The 12,732-nt window shown below is 46.9% G+C and overlaps 1 protein-coding gene across 4 annotated transcripts in view; it reads right to left on the bottom strand.

Moving 5' to 3' along the window:
* LOC144155113 (protein turtle homolog A-like) overlaps positions 1-12,732 on the bottom strand; it is a 430,406-nt gene that overhangs the window by 31,011 nt on the left and 386,663 nt on the right. For all 4 annotated transcript variants that reach the window (XM_077686368.1, XM_077686369.1, XM_077686367.1 and 1 more), the window contains one exon: positions 3,075-3,185. In XM_077686368.1, the coding sequence (XP_077542494.1) occupies positions 3,075-3,185 (111 nt within the window). The remainder of the gene's footprint in view (positions 1-3,074; positions 3,186-12,732) is intronic.

Raw genomic sequence — 12,732 nt, forward strand, 5'->3', positions numbered from 1 at the left:
ATGCAAGGGTGACTTATCTCTTATAAAGTAGCCGTCACTTGATCAGCCTAAAAAAATTGTCATCAGGCTTCTTACATGGTCCCTTGACCAAACTGTTGCAGTCATACCGTGCGTGCGGTTTTACTCGCGGTATGCAAATAAAAAATCCTGAACAAACAGCGTTGCCACGCAATGTGGACCCGGAGCAACGTGCATATGAATGGCCCACCAGGGGAAACTGCTGGGTGACTTGCCGCTGGTAGAGCGCGAGGGTGATGACCGCGGCTGAAGACTGTGCTATCGCTAGTGTGACTCAGTTAGGCCCTCTATTTTGAAACCGTTTTCTTGCTCAGTAAATTTATGCAGTGGATCTTTGTCTGAATAACGAACTTCAGTAGACCAAAGAAAAATTTGTTGATGTCGAAATTCCCTCCAGTAAACTCACAACAGCACATCTTAAAAGGCTGACACGGATTTGACATGTTTAAATAAAATTTGACGAACGTTGAGATTTCGTCTCTCATTTTAGCTCGCGCTTCCTTCAAGCTTTGGAACTTTTGGGAAAAAATCGTTATCACTTTCTGCGATGGTGCATATAAGGTGCTTAAAGGGGCCATGCATACCGAATACAAGTTTGGTTCATTCAAATGACTACATTGTCGAAATAACAATGATGTCAAATCTAGCAAACTTCAAACAATATCTACAGGAAAGCAGATGAAGTATTGGCCACTCGCCAGCCCCTTTCTTGCCGGATGACGTCACAGGGACTTGTTTGTGCCACTGCCGGCGGCGAGCAATTATAGTGGTGCCTCTAGTTACGTTTGATTGTATGCTGACGTGCAGTTAACACACTGATAACTCGTTTTTCAGTATTTCCCCCGTCACGTTACCGACGTCGTGTCACACAATGAATTTGAAATTTTTTGATTGATTGTAGGGTTTAACGTGCGGACGCAACGCAGGCGATGAGGCGCGCCGTAGTGGAGGGCTCCGGATTAATTTTGACCGCCTGGGGATCTTTAACGTGCACCGAACTCTCGTGCACTCGGGCCTCTTCGCTTTGCGGCTCCATCAGAAAAGCGGCCTCCGCAGCCGGGAATCGAACACGCAGCCTCGTGCTCAGCAGCGCAACGCCTTAGCAACTGAGCCGCCGCGGCGGGTGATTTGAAAATTCTTCTATAGTCTGTTTTTTGCTTTGCAAAAATGTCATTTGATGCTCTAATATAGTTTAGTGAATTGTTGGAGTCTAGTTCTTACAAATTAAACAAAGCTGTTTTCCGTTTTTATGACCCAACCCCATATCCTTAAGATATCTGCAACCCAAATTGTGCAAAAATCGTCTGTGGGCGGACGCCAAGAGCTTTCGCAGTGTTGACCGCACAGTGCTCGGATTCCGGTTCTCGTAGAAGTTCGCGTTTGTAGTGCAAACAGAAGCGAACACGTTGTTTGCTCTGGCTGAAGCTATGGCTCGGCAACAAGTGCAAAATATTTGCCATCAGAAGCGATGGGCTGCCTTCGGCGGCCGACATGAATCGCACCGCGCACTCACCACGCCAAACTAAAACTTTGCGGTAAAGTCGACAAGCATTAATTTAAGCGATTGGATAAATAGATGAGCATATACATATGTTTCATCAAAAGTAGTTCGCCGCGCCCAGACCTCCTTTGAAATGTTTGTTGAACTGGCACGTACTTGCATTCGCTGCAATGTCATGTCGGCAACAGATTTAACATCAGATCGTCCTTCTCTAGTTTTTTCTTAATTAAGACGACGTTTAATTCCCCGAAACCAATTTCTGCTAACCGCTTTTAGCTCCAACTGCACCGAGCGAGGCGCCATTCAAGCCCATCAGGCGCGTGTCCCGCTGCGCAGTAGGAGGTTCGTTGGCGCCGCTTTTAAAACTTCGCCGCTTTTAAAATCTAACGAGGTTCAGAAACTTTATAGAGACGAAGCGCGGAACTAACGCTGCAGAAAGGTGTCTAGATTTATGTGCAACGCGAGAGGACTGCAGTTTCATATAGCCGCCTAAGCAGATTGTGAGGGAATAGTCGGCGGGCCTGCAGTAGTAAAACCGGCAGTGGTGAAACATCACCAACGCTAGTATCAGTGATCCGCCCACGTGATGCCGCTGCAACACACATAATGTTGCGTTCACGTTCGTTAGTTGCCGATGGAAACTCACCAGAGGCTTTCACTCTAGGTTATCGTATACGCACCAGGGTAGGGATCCCTCAAATGTTATGTTTCACCAAGCCGTAGTTTTTATATCGCACGACGACACTGCAATACGCCAGGATTCCAATCATATACTTGCGCTATCTCTGTAAATCTGGAAAATCGTGCAGCATGACGTGTACGCTTACTTAAGCTTCTAATGGTGCATTACCTTTCTCTGGGTAGCCTCCAGTTGTCCCGGACAGTGGCTCGAAGTGTCGAAATTATGTGCGAGACAGTGGTTTATTTTCTCTAAAAATAAACTTTTCATTAGCAGTGCATAATGTGTACAATCTTATAGGACCTGTTTTTGCACGAAAAATAAAACAATGAAAAAGATGCATGTCTCATTCCTGGCACTCAAATGCGAGTAGGAATAAAGAACCTTTCGAGTGCGCTGGAAATACCATCTGCACACCCTTCTGCAATGGCGCTTCAAAAGAAAGGCGCCTGTTCACAGGCGCCTTACCATCCATAATGCTGTTTCAGTGCTTGTTTTGTGGTTGTTTTAAACGAATACTGAGCTCTATGCTGTATACCTGATTTGCCTAACGCATGTGCTCGGCGTCTTAGGCGAGAACGGCTGGGTCCTACCTGGTTTTTTTTTATTACGACACAAAATTTTCAGACCAGCAAGAGGATAACAGCTTCGCTGTAAAAAATGTAATTGTAGCAACAACTGCGAGAACGTAAATTTTACTTAAAGCTTGCGGGTTTGGCTAACTTACATCACCTGCCGGGAAGTGTCCTAACTCAAGCGTAGATGATACATGTTGTCCAATGTTTTTTCCTCTATTGGCTAAACATGGACCCTATTTTTCGACTATAGTTCTCGACATCCGGCATGGCAGCTGTCAAAAGAGTTACTAGAACTCACCCCCGGAGACGTGGCAGTTGAGAATGAGCAGCATGCCCTCATCGCTGGGTCCCACCGTACCATTGAGCACGGAGAGGTTCTCATCCAGAATAACTGGCTTCCCAGGTGGCACTGAAAAACAAAATTCCAGCAAAAAGTTAGACCCTGCGGACCATGAGTGGATGAGTAACTATTGACTGGTAGAGCATAGAGTCAGAAGGGAAATGGCGCTGCAGAACTGGGGTCTGGAACAAGCACGGTTTGGCGCCAATAGGGTCTGTCACAAGGGGTCACTGGGGCTTGGAAGCCTTCAGCGGCACAGCTCTTCGCCTCTTGGTGGAGCCAAAGGTCATACGGTGTAGTACCGATTGGCCAGTAAAATCAAATGCTTCGGACAACTTCTGCGAAGAGTTGCCCGAACCTAAGTGCAAAACTGCATCACCGGAAGCGGCAAGTAGCATGACCGCCAAAGGAAGCATTCTTGCCTCGTCCTGGCGAACAGCGAAGGTCGGAAATACATTTTTTTTCGAATGAATTAAGACTGCCCGATACATGCCATTTGAAGAAAATATATACTGTAGAAAAGACACAATAAAAAGGGTACACAAGATTACACGAGAAATAAACCAATACCAAGAGAAGCACAAGTTCTTATTAATAGGGGAATGTAAGTACGTACACATTTCTCCCCTTGTTAAAGGGGCCTTAAAGAGCAAATCGCCAAAGTACGAATTTCGTTGAAGACAATGAATATACCTTCTGTAGATTTGCCATTGTTTGTTCGGTGATGAAAGGCACATTACTGGCGCATGAAAAAACAAATAATGGCTCTTATTGCCTCGACATGCCTCAAACCACAAGACAAGTAGCGGTGGACAGTGTCCTAAATGCAAATTACTATAAATTATCAGATGACTACTTGCGTGTCTGTATCACGTATATTCACATTCCTAACCATTTGTTTTATGGTTAGCCTCCTTAAACATAGCCATTCCGTTCGCTTTTTTTCTTTATTTACTCATATTGTTGGCCGATCAGGCTGATACAGGGCGTGGTTACAAGATCCTTGTAACAATAAGAGCAGTAAAAAAATTACACCATCTCCCCGAAGGGAACTATGTGGTGATGCAAAGCAGAATTGTTGGCGTCCATTCAGCTCATCGGACGGTGCAGTGTGTCTCAACCGAAGCAGCAACTGAGGAAGCGGCGCGCGGACCGGGTTTATTATATAGAGCAGATGGAGTGGAGAGGGGGAGATGAAAGAGGAGACGCGCATGCGCGCTTATCGCGCAGCTGGCGTGTTGCCGTTATGTTGAGTGATCTGCTGTTTAGTAGCGCCAGAGGGAATTCCACGTCCGGGTCCACACCGGTGGCAAAGGCACGCAAGTACTGTTGTGTTACGGTGAGTAAGCGGTGGTGCTCGAGGCGCCGAAACTCGTCAATCACGTTCTTGTCGATGTTGTCGTCTCTGTGGTAGAATCGGTAGTCTCTGTCAGCGTTGGTGAGGTAAAGGTTGTTGACGTTGGTGCACCGGCTGAGAGCAACGTACACGCCCTCGTCTTCGCAGCTTTGTCTTCTTCTCCTTCTTCTTCTTCAGCGGTTCCCCTACGGGAAGATGACGACGCTGGTTGAACGCGAAGCTATCTCGTGATGGATTCTTTGGTTGGCCAATCCCTAAAGGCATCCTGCCAAAATCATCATCAAAAGCGCTTTGGACGGGGCGAGAGCAACGTACACGCCCTCCTCTTCGCAGCTTTGTCTTCTCCTTCTTCGTCTTCAGCGGCTCCCCTACAGGAAGATGACGACGGTGGTTGAACGCGAAGCTAACTCGTGATGGATTCTTTGGTTGGCCAGTCTCTAGGGGCATCCTGCCACAATCATCATCAGAGGCGCTGCGGACGAGGCACGGACGCGGGACATCCCCCCGAGCAAGAGACGCTAACATACTTCTCTAAAGTTTTCAGTTCGTCGTTTCTATTGACGTTCAGCTTCGCGTGCCTTCGTTGTATCAGTAGCTTCTTGACGTAGTTTGAATGAGTCAAGGACATAAGGCGCGTTCGTAGCACTTGCTCCTGTCGCGGTTTTGTAGCACAGCTGATAAGAACAGGCGCTACATTTTGATCTTAGCCACATAGGCCGTGGGAAGAGCGCCGCGTACCTCCCGTTGCGGCCAGAGAGTCGTGGGATCGAAACCGGGCGCCGCTAACTATTTTTTATAGTGTAGGGGGAGAGGTGCGGACAACGGATGGACGCCGGACATAGCCCCGAGCAAGAGATGCTTTGCATCTAAAATTGTAATGCGGACCATAGTATACGGGGCAACTTTCGTCTCACGTTGGGGCCATTATATCTTTGATCAAATATGGGCTGTGCTTGACGCTTTAGTGTATTAGTAAATTAGTTACGCTATTATACAAACATAAAAACTTCGCATGCGAAGCATAACTTGGTGAACCTGCGCAGGTTGTTCGCCGTCAGTCTTAGCGATGGCTTCGTCTCTTGCAGCAACCTGCACCTGGCTCGGGCACGGGAGATCTTTCGTTTCCTCATCGACTTTCCCGATACAGTTGTGTCAATTCAGTTACTGTTGTCTTCGGCACACATTTGCCACCATATACAGCCCTCCCTCTGCCATAAATTCTGACTCGTCGATACCCTCGACCTGTTAGGAGCTAGATCACTGCTCGCTGATCCACCTTGGACGGATTCCCTATTCCGTAAGCCGTCTTCCCAATGGCGTCTGGCACAAACCAAACATGCGAGGTCAATTCTACTGCGGTGCGCGAGGAAGTGCAACGTCACCGAGCACTTGGTACGCCTGTCTACAAATGACGCTACAAAAACGCTGCCCCCCCCCCCCGGCATAGTATAATATACTTTCATGTTTCACATTACATAAACAATAACCACCGTTTTTACCATACACAACACGGGTTTAGATCCGAGCTTTGGTGAGAAACTTAGCTCTAAATTAACTAGTTAATTTTATGTTAACATATATTCCTCGTTCCAGACCAACGTCGTCTTTTTAGATTCTTCGAAAGCTTTCGATAGCATTTCTTCGCAAAGAGTGGCATCAAAACTTTCACGCCTTCATCTTGATGCGGAAACCCTTTCATAAATGTTATTTGTTTAACTAATAGTGTTGAATCTCCCTTATAGATGATTGTCAACCTACTACTAGAGCGATATCTGCCGTTCCAAAAAGTTGTTCTCAGCCAATTACAAGTTTTAACGTTCATGAGTGACGTTCTCTCTGACATTTCATCAACTATCAGCTTTTTTCGCCGATGACTTCGTGATTAATCGTGGCGGGCGCAGTACCCACGACTAACTTTTTCCGTAAACTGGTATTTCTTGTGGCTAATGGTACCTAACTTATAAACGTGTGAATTCGCTCATGTATCCAAAAAAAAAAATTCCCCCGCATTTCCCCGAGGGGGAGAATGTGAAAGTGCGAATGCACGGTTGTCGGCCCGCTTGCGGCGCTTGCGCTCGGCCCCCGCAGCCCACCGCCTCGCCGCCTTCTCTTCCATCTCTTCCATCGGGTTTGTAGTATCACGTGTACACCACCCAGTTATCAAGCCGCTATAACGCCGCTGAGTCGCCAACGCACGCCGCTGACGACGTAGTTTGAATGCGTTAAAGATATAAGGCGCGTCACTAACACTGATATCAGCGTCGCGTCCGTGGCTTGGTCGGTAGAGCGTCGCGCTGCGGCCGCAAAGTCCTCGGATCGAAACCTGGCGCCGGATGCTGTTTCTTTTTTAAATATAGAGGAGCACTGCGGACGCCGCCGCCGCCGGCGGTGGATGGTTTGGGGTCGCTTATAAAGTGCATTCGCACTTAAAACTTTCGAATCTCACCGTCACGTGCTCGCTAATGTAGTAGCCTTTCACAAGTAGAAACACGCCGGCTCCTTACAGTTCCATTAATCACTAACCTAGCCTGGTCTCAAAACGGATTATAACTCGCTGAGAAAGCATCAACAGTTATTCGCTAATGGCAAGAAAGCTTCTCCAATCTCCCCCTAACGTTCGAAAAATGACCCATGTGACACTTATCCAGAGTAAACCACTATACAAATATGCTATTTGTAACCTTCACCAATCTTACCTAACCGACGCCGTTTAGTCAGTCCAAAATCGCGCTGTGCAGTATGTTGCAGATTTAGTAAGGAAAAGGAAGAGGTCAAAGGCGGCTAACCGCCAACTATCATTACTATCGGAGAGAGGCGAAAGAAGCTAATAAAGCTCCGTCCGGCTCAGCCATGGCCTCGCGTCCGCGTCCCGTTCCATAACATTATGGTGCCGAAACTCGGGAACGACGGACCAGCGGACTTCACAGCGCAGCGCCTTCAAGGTAGTGCGTGGCCTCAGGTACGTCGGATATTCTCATTTTGGAGGCCTCACCCTTGAACAGTGCCTGCCATGGCTGCGTGCTGGACGCAGACCCCCCGCCTAGAACCCGGAGATGAGCCCCACCCATCGGACAGTCCCGACCCTTGCTTCGCGGCGCTCCCTGGTTCTGATGACTGGGAGGTCGTAGAAAGACTTCGAATTTCGCGGGCAATTCTCCGGGCGGTCATAACTGAATTAGCCAGTACAACTGTTCGCGCCTTGCAATCGTCAACACCGAATATCAGTATGCTTATGGATTTGTGCCGTGAGGTTAAACAAAAACAGGATCAACTTCGAAAGCTTGACGGGCTGATTCAGAACCTTCTCGACTTTGACACCTTCGTAAAGGTCCCTGGTTCGTTCCCGGGTTTCGGCACAAGAAAATGTGTAGCGAAAGAGGACCAGCGTCTGGCTTCCGATACGGTGATGGAGTCGCTTAGCGAGGCAGTTAGCGCACTGATCCTCCTCTTCCCCCCTTTCTACTCCCCCTACTGTCGCCCCCTGCCTGCAGATCTTTATTTCTTAACAGTCATGTCCACTAAATGCGGCTGGCATCTTTGCGTCACAGACATAAAATCAACCCTTTTTTTCCCACCCTTCCCGCCATCTATACAAGAATTGGCTATATATGTTTTTTCCCCCAAATTGCGTCATATATCCCTCCACCTTCGTATTCCCTCCTGATCCCACCATCCCGTTATTTACGCAGTCTGCAGAAACTCGTGACCATGCAACAACTACATGGCTCAACTCACGCGTTTAGTAAAATAATTGTATCCCGTCCCATTCAAGAATTGATTACGAGGCAAGATTTTGTTGTTCTGGGAACGCGTTCCTATTAGATTGGGAGGCAGTGTGTGAATGCATGCGGCCGTATGTAGGATAACAGATCAGTTAATTTTAATTTGGCTTTTAACAATGTGAACATAAACTTACAGTTTTCCTCAATAATCACATGTCCAGCGTTTCTATTTTTTTTAATTTTTGCCCCTGAATGCTGGGATTGATCATTCCAGTGCACTAGGGCGAAGCAGGTTAATGAAGATTTTAGATGATGTACGTTCGCATAAAAGTGGTTTTGCAGTTAGACAGACGTGTTGCCAGTAAAAATTTATGCCTTCTTTACTAAATTCCACTAATCTTGTATACACGTCTAATAACTGGTTTCAGGCGCTTTACATTGGCTGAAGGGGAAACTTCACAGCGACCTCTTCCACTAGTTGCCTCTCTCTTGTATGTAAGGATAGAAAGCTCAAACAATCCGGATACGCTTGTTGTGATAGGTGAAGCCTCTGGAACAGGGCGCTAGGTCGCGGGTTCGATTCCCGGCCGCGGCGGCCGCTTTTCTGATGGAGGCGAAAAGCAAAAACGCCCGTGTGTACGAGATTTCGGCGCACGATAAAGATCCCCAGGTGGTCAAAATTAATCCGGAGCCCTCCACCACGGCGCGCCTCATCGCCTGCGTTGCGTCGGCGCGTTAAACCCCGCAATCAATCAAGAACAGGGCGCTGCGCTCAGGTTGTGAGGGAACGTGACGTCAGCGGCAAAGCGCGAGTGCGCGGGCCTCCAAGAGAAAGTGCGCCATGCGCAAAAGAATCACGTCACATGGCGAGCGCTAGTCTTCGTGTCCGCGCATTGGGCGAAGCGGCATAAAAAGCACTCGAAAGTGTCTCAAAAGAGCAATCTGAATCGAACGAAGGTGCCTCCAAAGAACGCAAAGATGCATCATAAGCGAATAAAGGCGCCTAGCTCAACTCAACTCGAAAACCGCGTATCCCTGCTTAGGCACCTACAACCGACCTGCAACAGATCGTACCATTTTTTCTTTATTTTTATGAGCTTGAGTCTTTTTTCCGAGTCTTCATTGTTATTTTCAATGCCTTTCACCCGGCAAGACGTACGTAGCATTGTTTACTTAAGACGTATGCAGTATGATTGTGCGAGCGCAGCAGTCTCGCGGTTGAAAGTAAAGGCTGCTTCGCCCCACAAGCGATTTTATTGCGTAAAAGCAGCCAGCCGTGCAGCTATTTCTGCGAAACAAACGTGACAGGGCCGCTGGCAACGTGATTATGGCACGCTGACGGCAGCAAATAGATGCTTAAGCAATGCACGTCCCCGTAGAAAAATGAAACGCCACGCCATCTATGCACCCGCAACGATGCCCGCCTTGCTGGCGGGCTCTCTAGCGTTGTGATCGCCCGCCCTCGATGAGGCACAGGCGGCGGTTATCGGAAACGGGGTGGGCTCTTCTCCCAGCACCGTTCTGGTGCGCCACGGTGCCGCCACACTGACGCGCCACGCTAGCACGCATAAGCATTGGCCGCTATAAAAAAAAACCGTGCCAGCGCCCCGACGCTCAGCCTTGTTCCGCCCGCGTCGCTTATCAGTGTCCGCGATCCCCACACGCCATATGTCATTCGGCAGATTAGCTTTTCCAGGCGCGTGAACTTCTTTCGTAAGCCCGCGGCGTTCGCTTGTTTGCTTTTCTCGGCTCTTTGTGTCCATTAGCGGAACCATAGGACTCTCAACGCCACTGCACGTGCTACAAGCGTGCTCTGAGAGGCTTCGATGACTAGCGGCCGCTGGAGCTGGCGCAAGGCGCACCTGAATCTGAGACAACAATGCAAATCGGCCGCATCCGCTGCTGCACTTACCGTTCAATGATCGAGGATTTGGCTGCCTTCAGAGGTTGAAAGACACTGCCTCTAGTATTTCCGTATTTTCGATTCTTTTGCATACAACTTCGAAGTGAGGAGCGGCCCGCCTCTGCTCACCGCTCCCCAGACAATGCCCTGGTACCAATTAGTCGTTTTTCGCACGAGTACTTTTGGTTTCAATGAAGTAGATTAGTTAAAATAACCGTTTCGTTGAAATAACCACCAAAGATGTATAACCCCTGCGGGTAATACTGTTGCGAATATTAACTCACGCAAGGAAAAAGCCCACGCTCATTTAAAATTTTAATTGGACGTTTTGTTCCACGATCCTTGTAACAATTAGGCGGAGACTGACTGTAATCATCAGGTTAAAATTTATGATAATACGGGGCCAGAATTTTCCCGTGGTCGTCTATAGTTTGTGTAAATGGCCACATTGATGTGTATGGTCTCCTCCAAAGTACTACTTCCCGACGCATAAAAATAAAAAAGCGCCCCACCAAGAATACGAAGTCAAGCATAGCCACATGAAAAGGACCGCAGGCAAATAATGGTGCGATGACCAGCTTGACGAGGCCCGGGCCCGAAAGCATACAACATTAGCAAAACCGCAAGTACGGGGATCAGATATCTTTTTTTTATATTCCCATGAGGGTCTGCTTCTTTTCTAGCCATAATTTTTCGGTAACAAGGGAGAAGTTCGAAACTGTATCATCATTTCTGGGCCGTAGCTTGCAAATATTTGACGTGTTTTGCGTGTTCGTGCGCAGTATTGTCGGTATTTATGACGAACGTTTAGCGAGAAAGCTTTGGCGTAATGGAACGCTCGAGACTCATGACCAGAAGAATGTTCGTAATGAAACAGTTTGCCTCCGGGCGGGATGTTATCGTGGATGGGAAAAGGCCTTGCGGGCGCTGGGATATATCCGCCTCAAACTACCCGGATGTGTTTGTTGCTTCCAGGATCGAGATATGATTTATGAGTATGCGGGCTGCTCTTCTCCAGAGTCGGTGGCAGCAGCTTAACTGGTAATTGAATAGTGAGTTATATAGAATCTCCCGATGATACTAAACACCTCCAGATATCACCAAAATATAACAGCTTTTGACATTGTTGGCGCGAGCTGTTGGACACAATTTTACCACCTGATACCATCATCAAAAAAAAACTTCAAGACATTTGCTTTTGCGCGCAATCACTGCTGTATGTTCCTGTACTCTCTTATTTATCTATGTTCAGCTAAATGTATTTTTAGTTTACGTTTCTCTTGTTTGTGTCCTATATTTCGCAAGATAGATAGACGTTCGGTTTAGCTTATTGGTCGTCTGTCTTGTGTTTTACCCTGCCTTGTATGTTACCCAGTCATGTTTATAAGGGTTTTTTTGCTTTGTCGAAGCTCCATCTAAATCCCTACGCCGCCGCCAGCTAGAAAGGCTAGCCGCGTTTCACTGGTAATCAGCGGAAGATTCGTTCCCTCGCTGATTAAACTCCCTCTTTTATTATTGTAAACGGCAATTCTGCGTTCATATTCAGTAATATCTTAAATACTGTCATTATTTTAAGACCCTATTAGAATAACCACTTAGTAGAAGTGAAAGTTCCTGTAGAAAAAAAGTTTCATAATAAATACTAATGTAGCGAGATAACTTTGTAAAACCCTCTGGGACTTTTGTAGTTTTGTTCTCCAAAAGTTCTTTTCACAAAATTACGCCAACAGCTACAATCCCGGTATAAAAAAGTAGAACTGTCTCTTAATGTAAGTATAAAAATTAACCGAAGGCGACAGAAATCGGACGAGAAAATACTGTGATGTTGCGCAACGATGGAGATTATTGTTTATTGCTTTCAAGTGATTTCAACCACAGGGTCTCCCCTGTTTTGCTATTTATTGAACAAATTCTTCCATTACACATTCCCATTCCTCTTCACTCCTTGCCGAACCACTTCGGATGTTCATGCGTGAGAGATTGTGGTGTGTTGTACAACTAAATTACGGTTACAAACTGTTAGAGCAATATATCACGTAATATAGCATCTCCATTTCCCTGATTGCAATTCTTCTAGAAATAGACCTACAAGGGATATTGATGTTTTTGTAGTAGATATGGGAAGTTGTAACGTTTTCAAGCATTATTCCCTTGGCTTTTAACTGAAATGAATGTAAGGTCTAACTGCAAAGTCCTCATCCAAAAGTGCGTAAATCCCAGCTTTGTGTAAATCAATTAAAATAGCATTCAAATCGTGAGACGGAAAATACATAGTTTCTGTGCGGGGAATTTCCAATAAGAGCAGGTAGGGGAGCCCCTTGAGCTGGCGTGTACTCGATGGCGTAGTGTTAAAACAGTGACTCAATTTTCAGGCAACCATTACCCGTGGTATTTCATATTGCCTCGTGAAACACATGAAAATTGTGATGACACATCATTACGAATAGCGTAACGAATGCGAAACCATCAGTGAGCATGAGTGTACAATTACCGCACCTTCCCTCCAATTATTACTCCCATTTTCCCTAGGCGTAGTTCCTTCTGTCATCTAACGTGGCTAGTCCTCTGGCCAGTCTCCCTCGTTAGGCCTGCATCGATCATTAACTTTGCGTAGACGTAACGCTAACCTTATGA

This window comes from Haemaphysalis longicornis, unplaced genomic scaffold (genome assembly GCF_048455015.1).
Source record: "Haemaphysalis longicornis isolate Haplotype H1 unplaced genomic scaffold, Haemaphysalis longicornis Haplotype H1 scaffold_1, whole genome shotgun sequence".
Lineage (NCBI taxonomy): Eukaryota > Metazoa > Arthropoda > Arachnida > Ixodida > Ixodidae > Haemaphysalis > Haemaphysalis longicornis.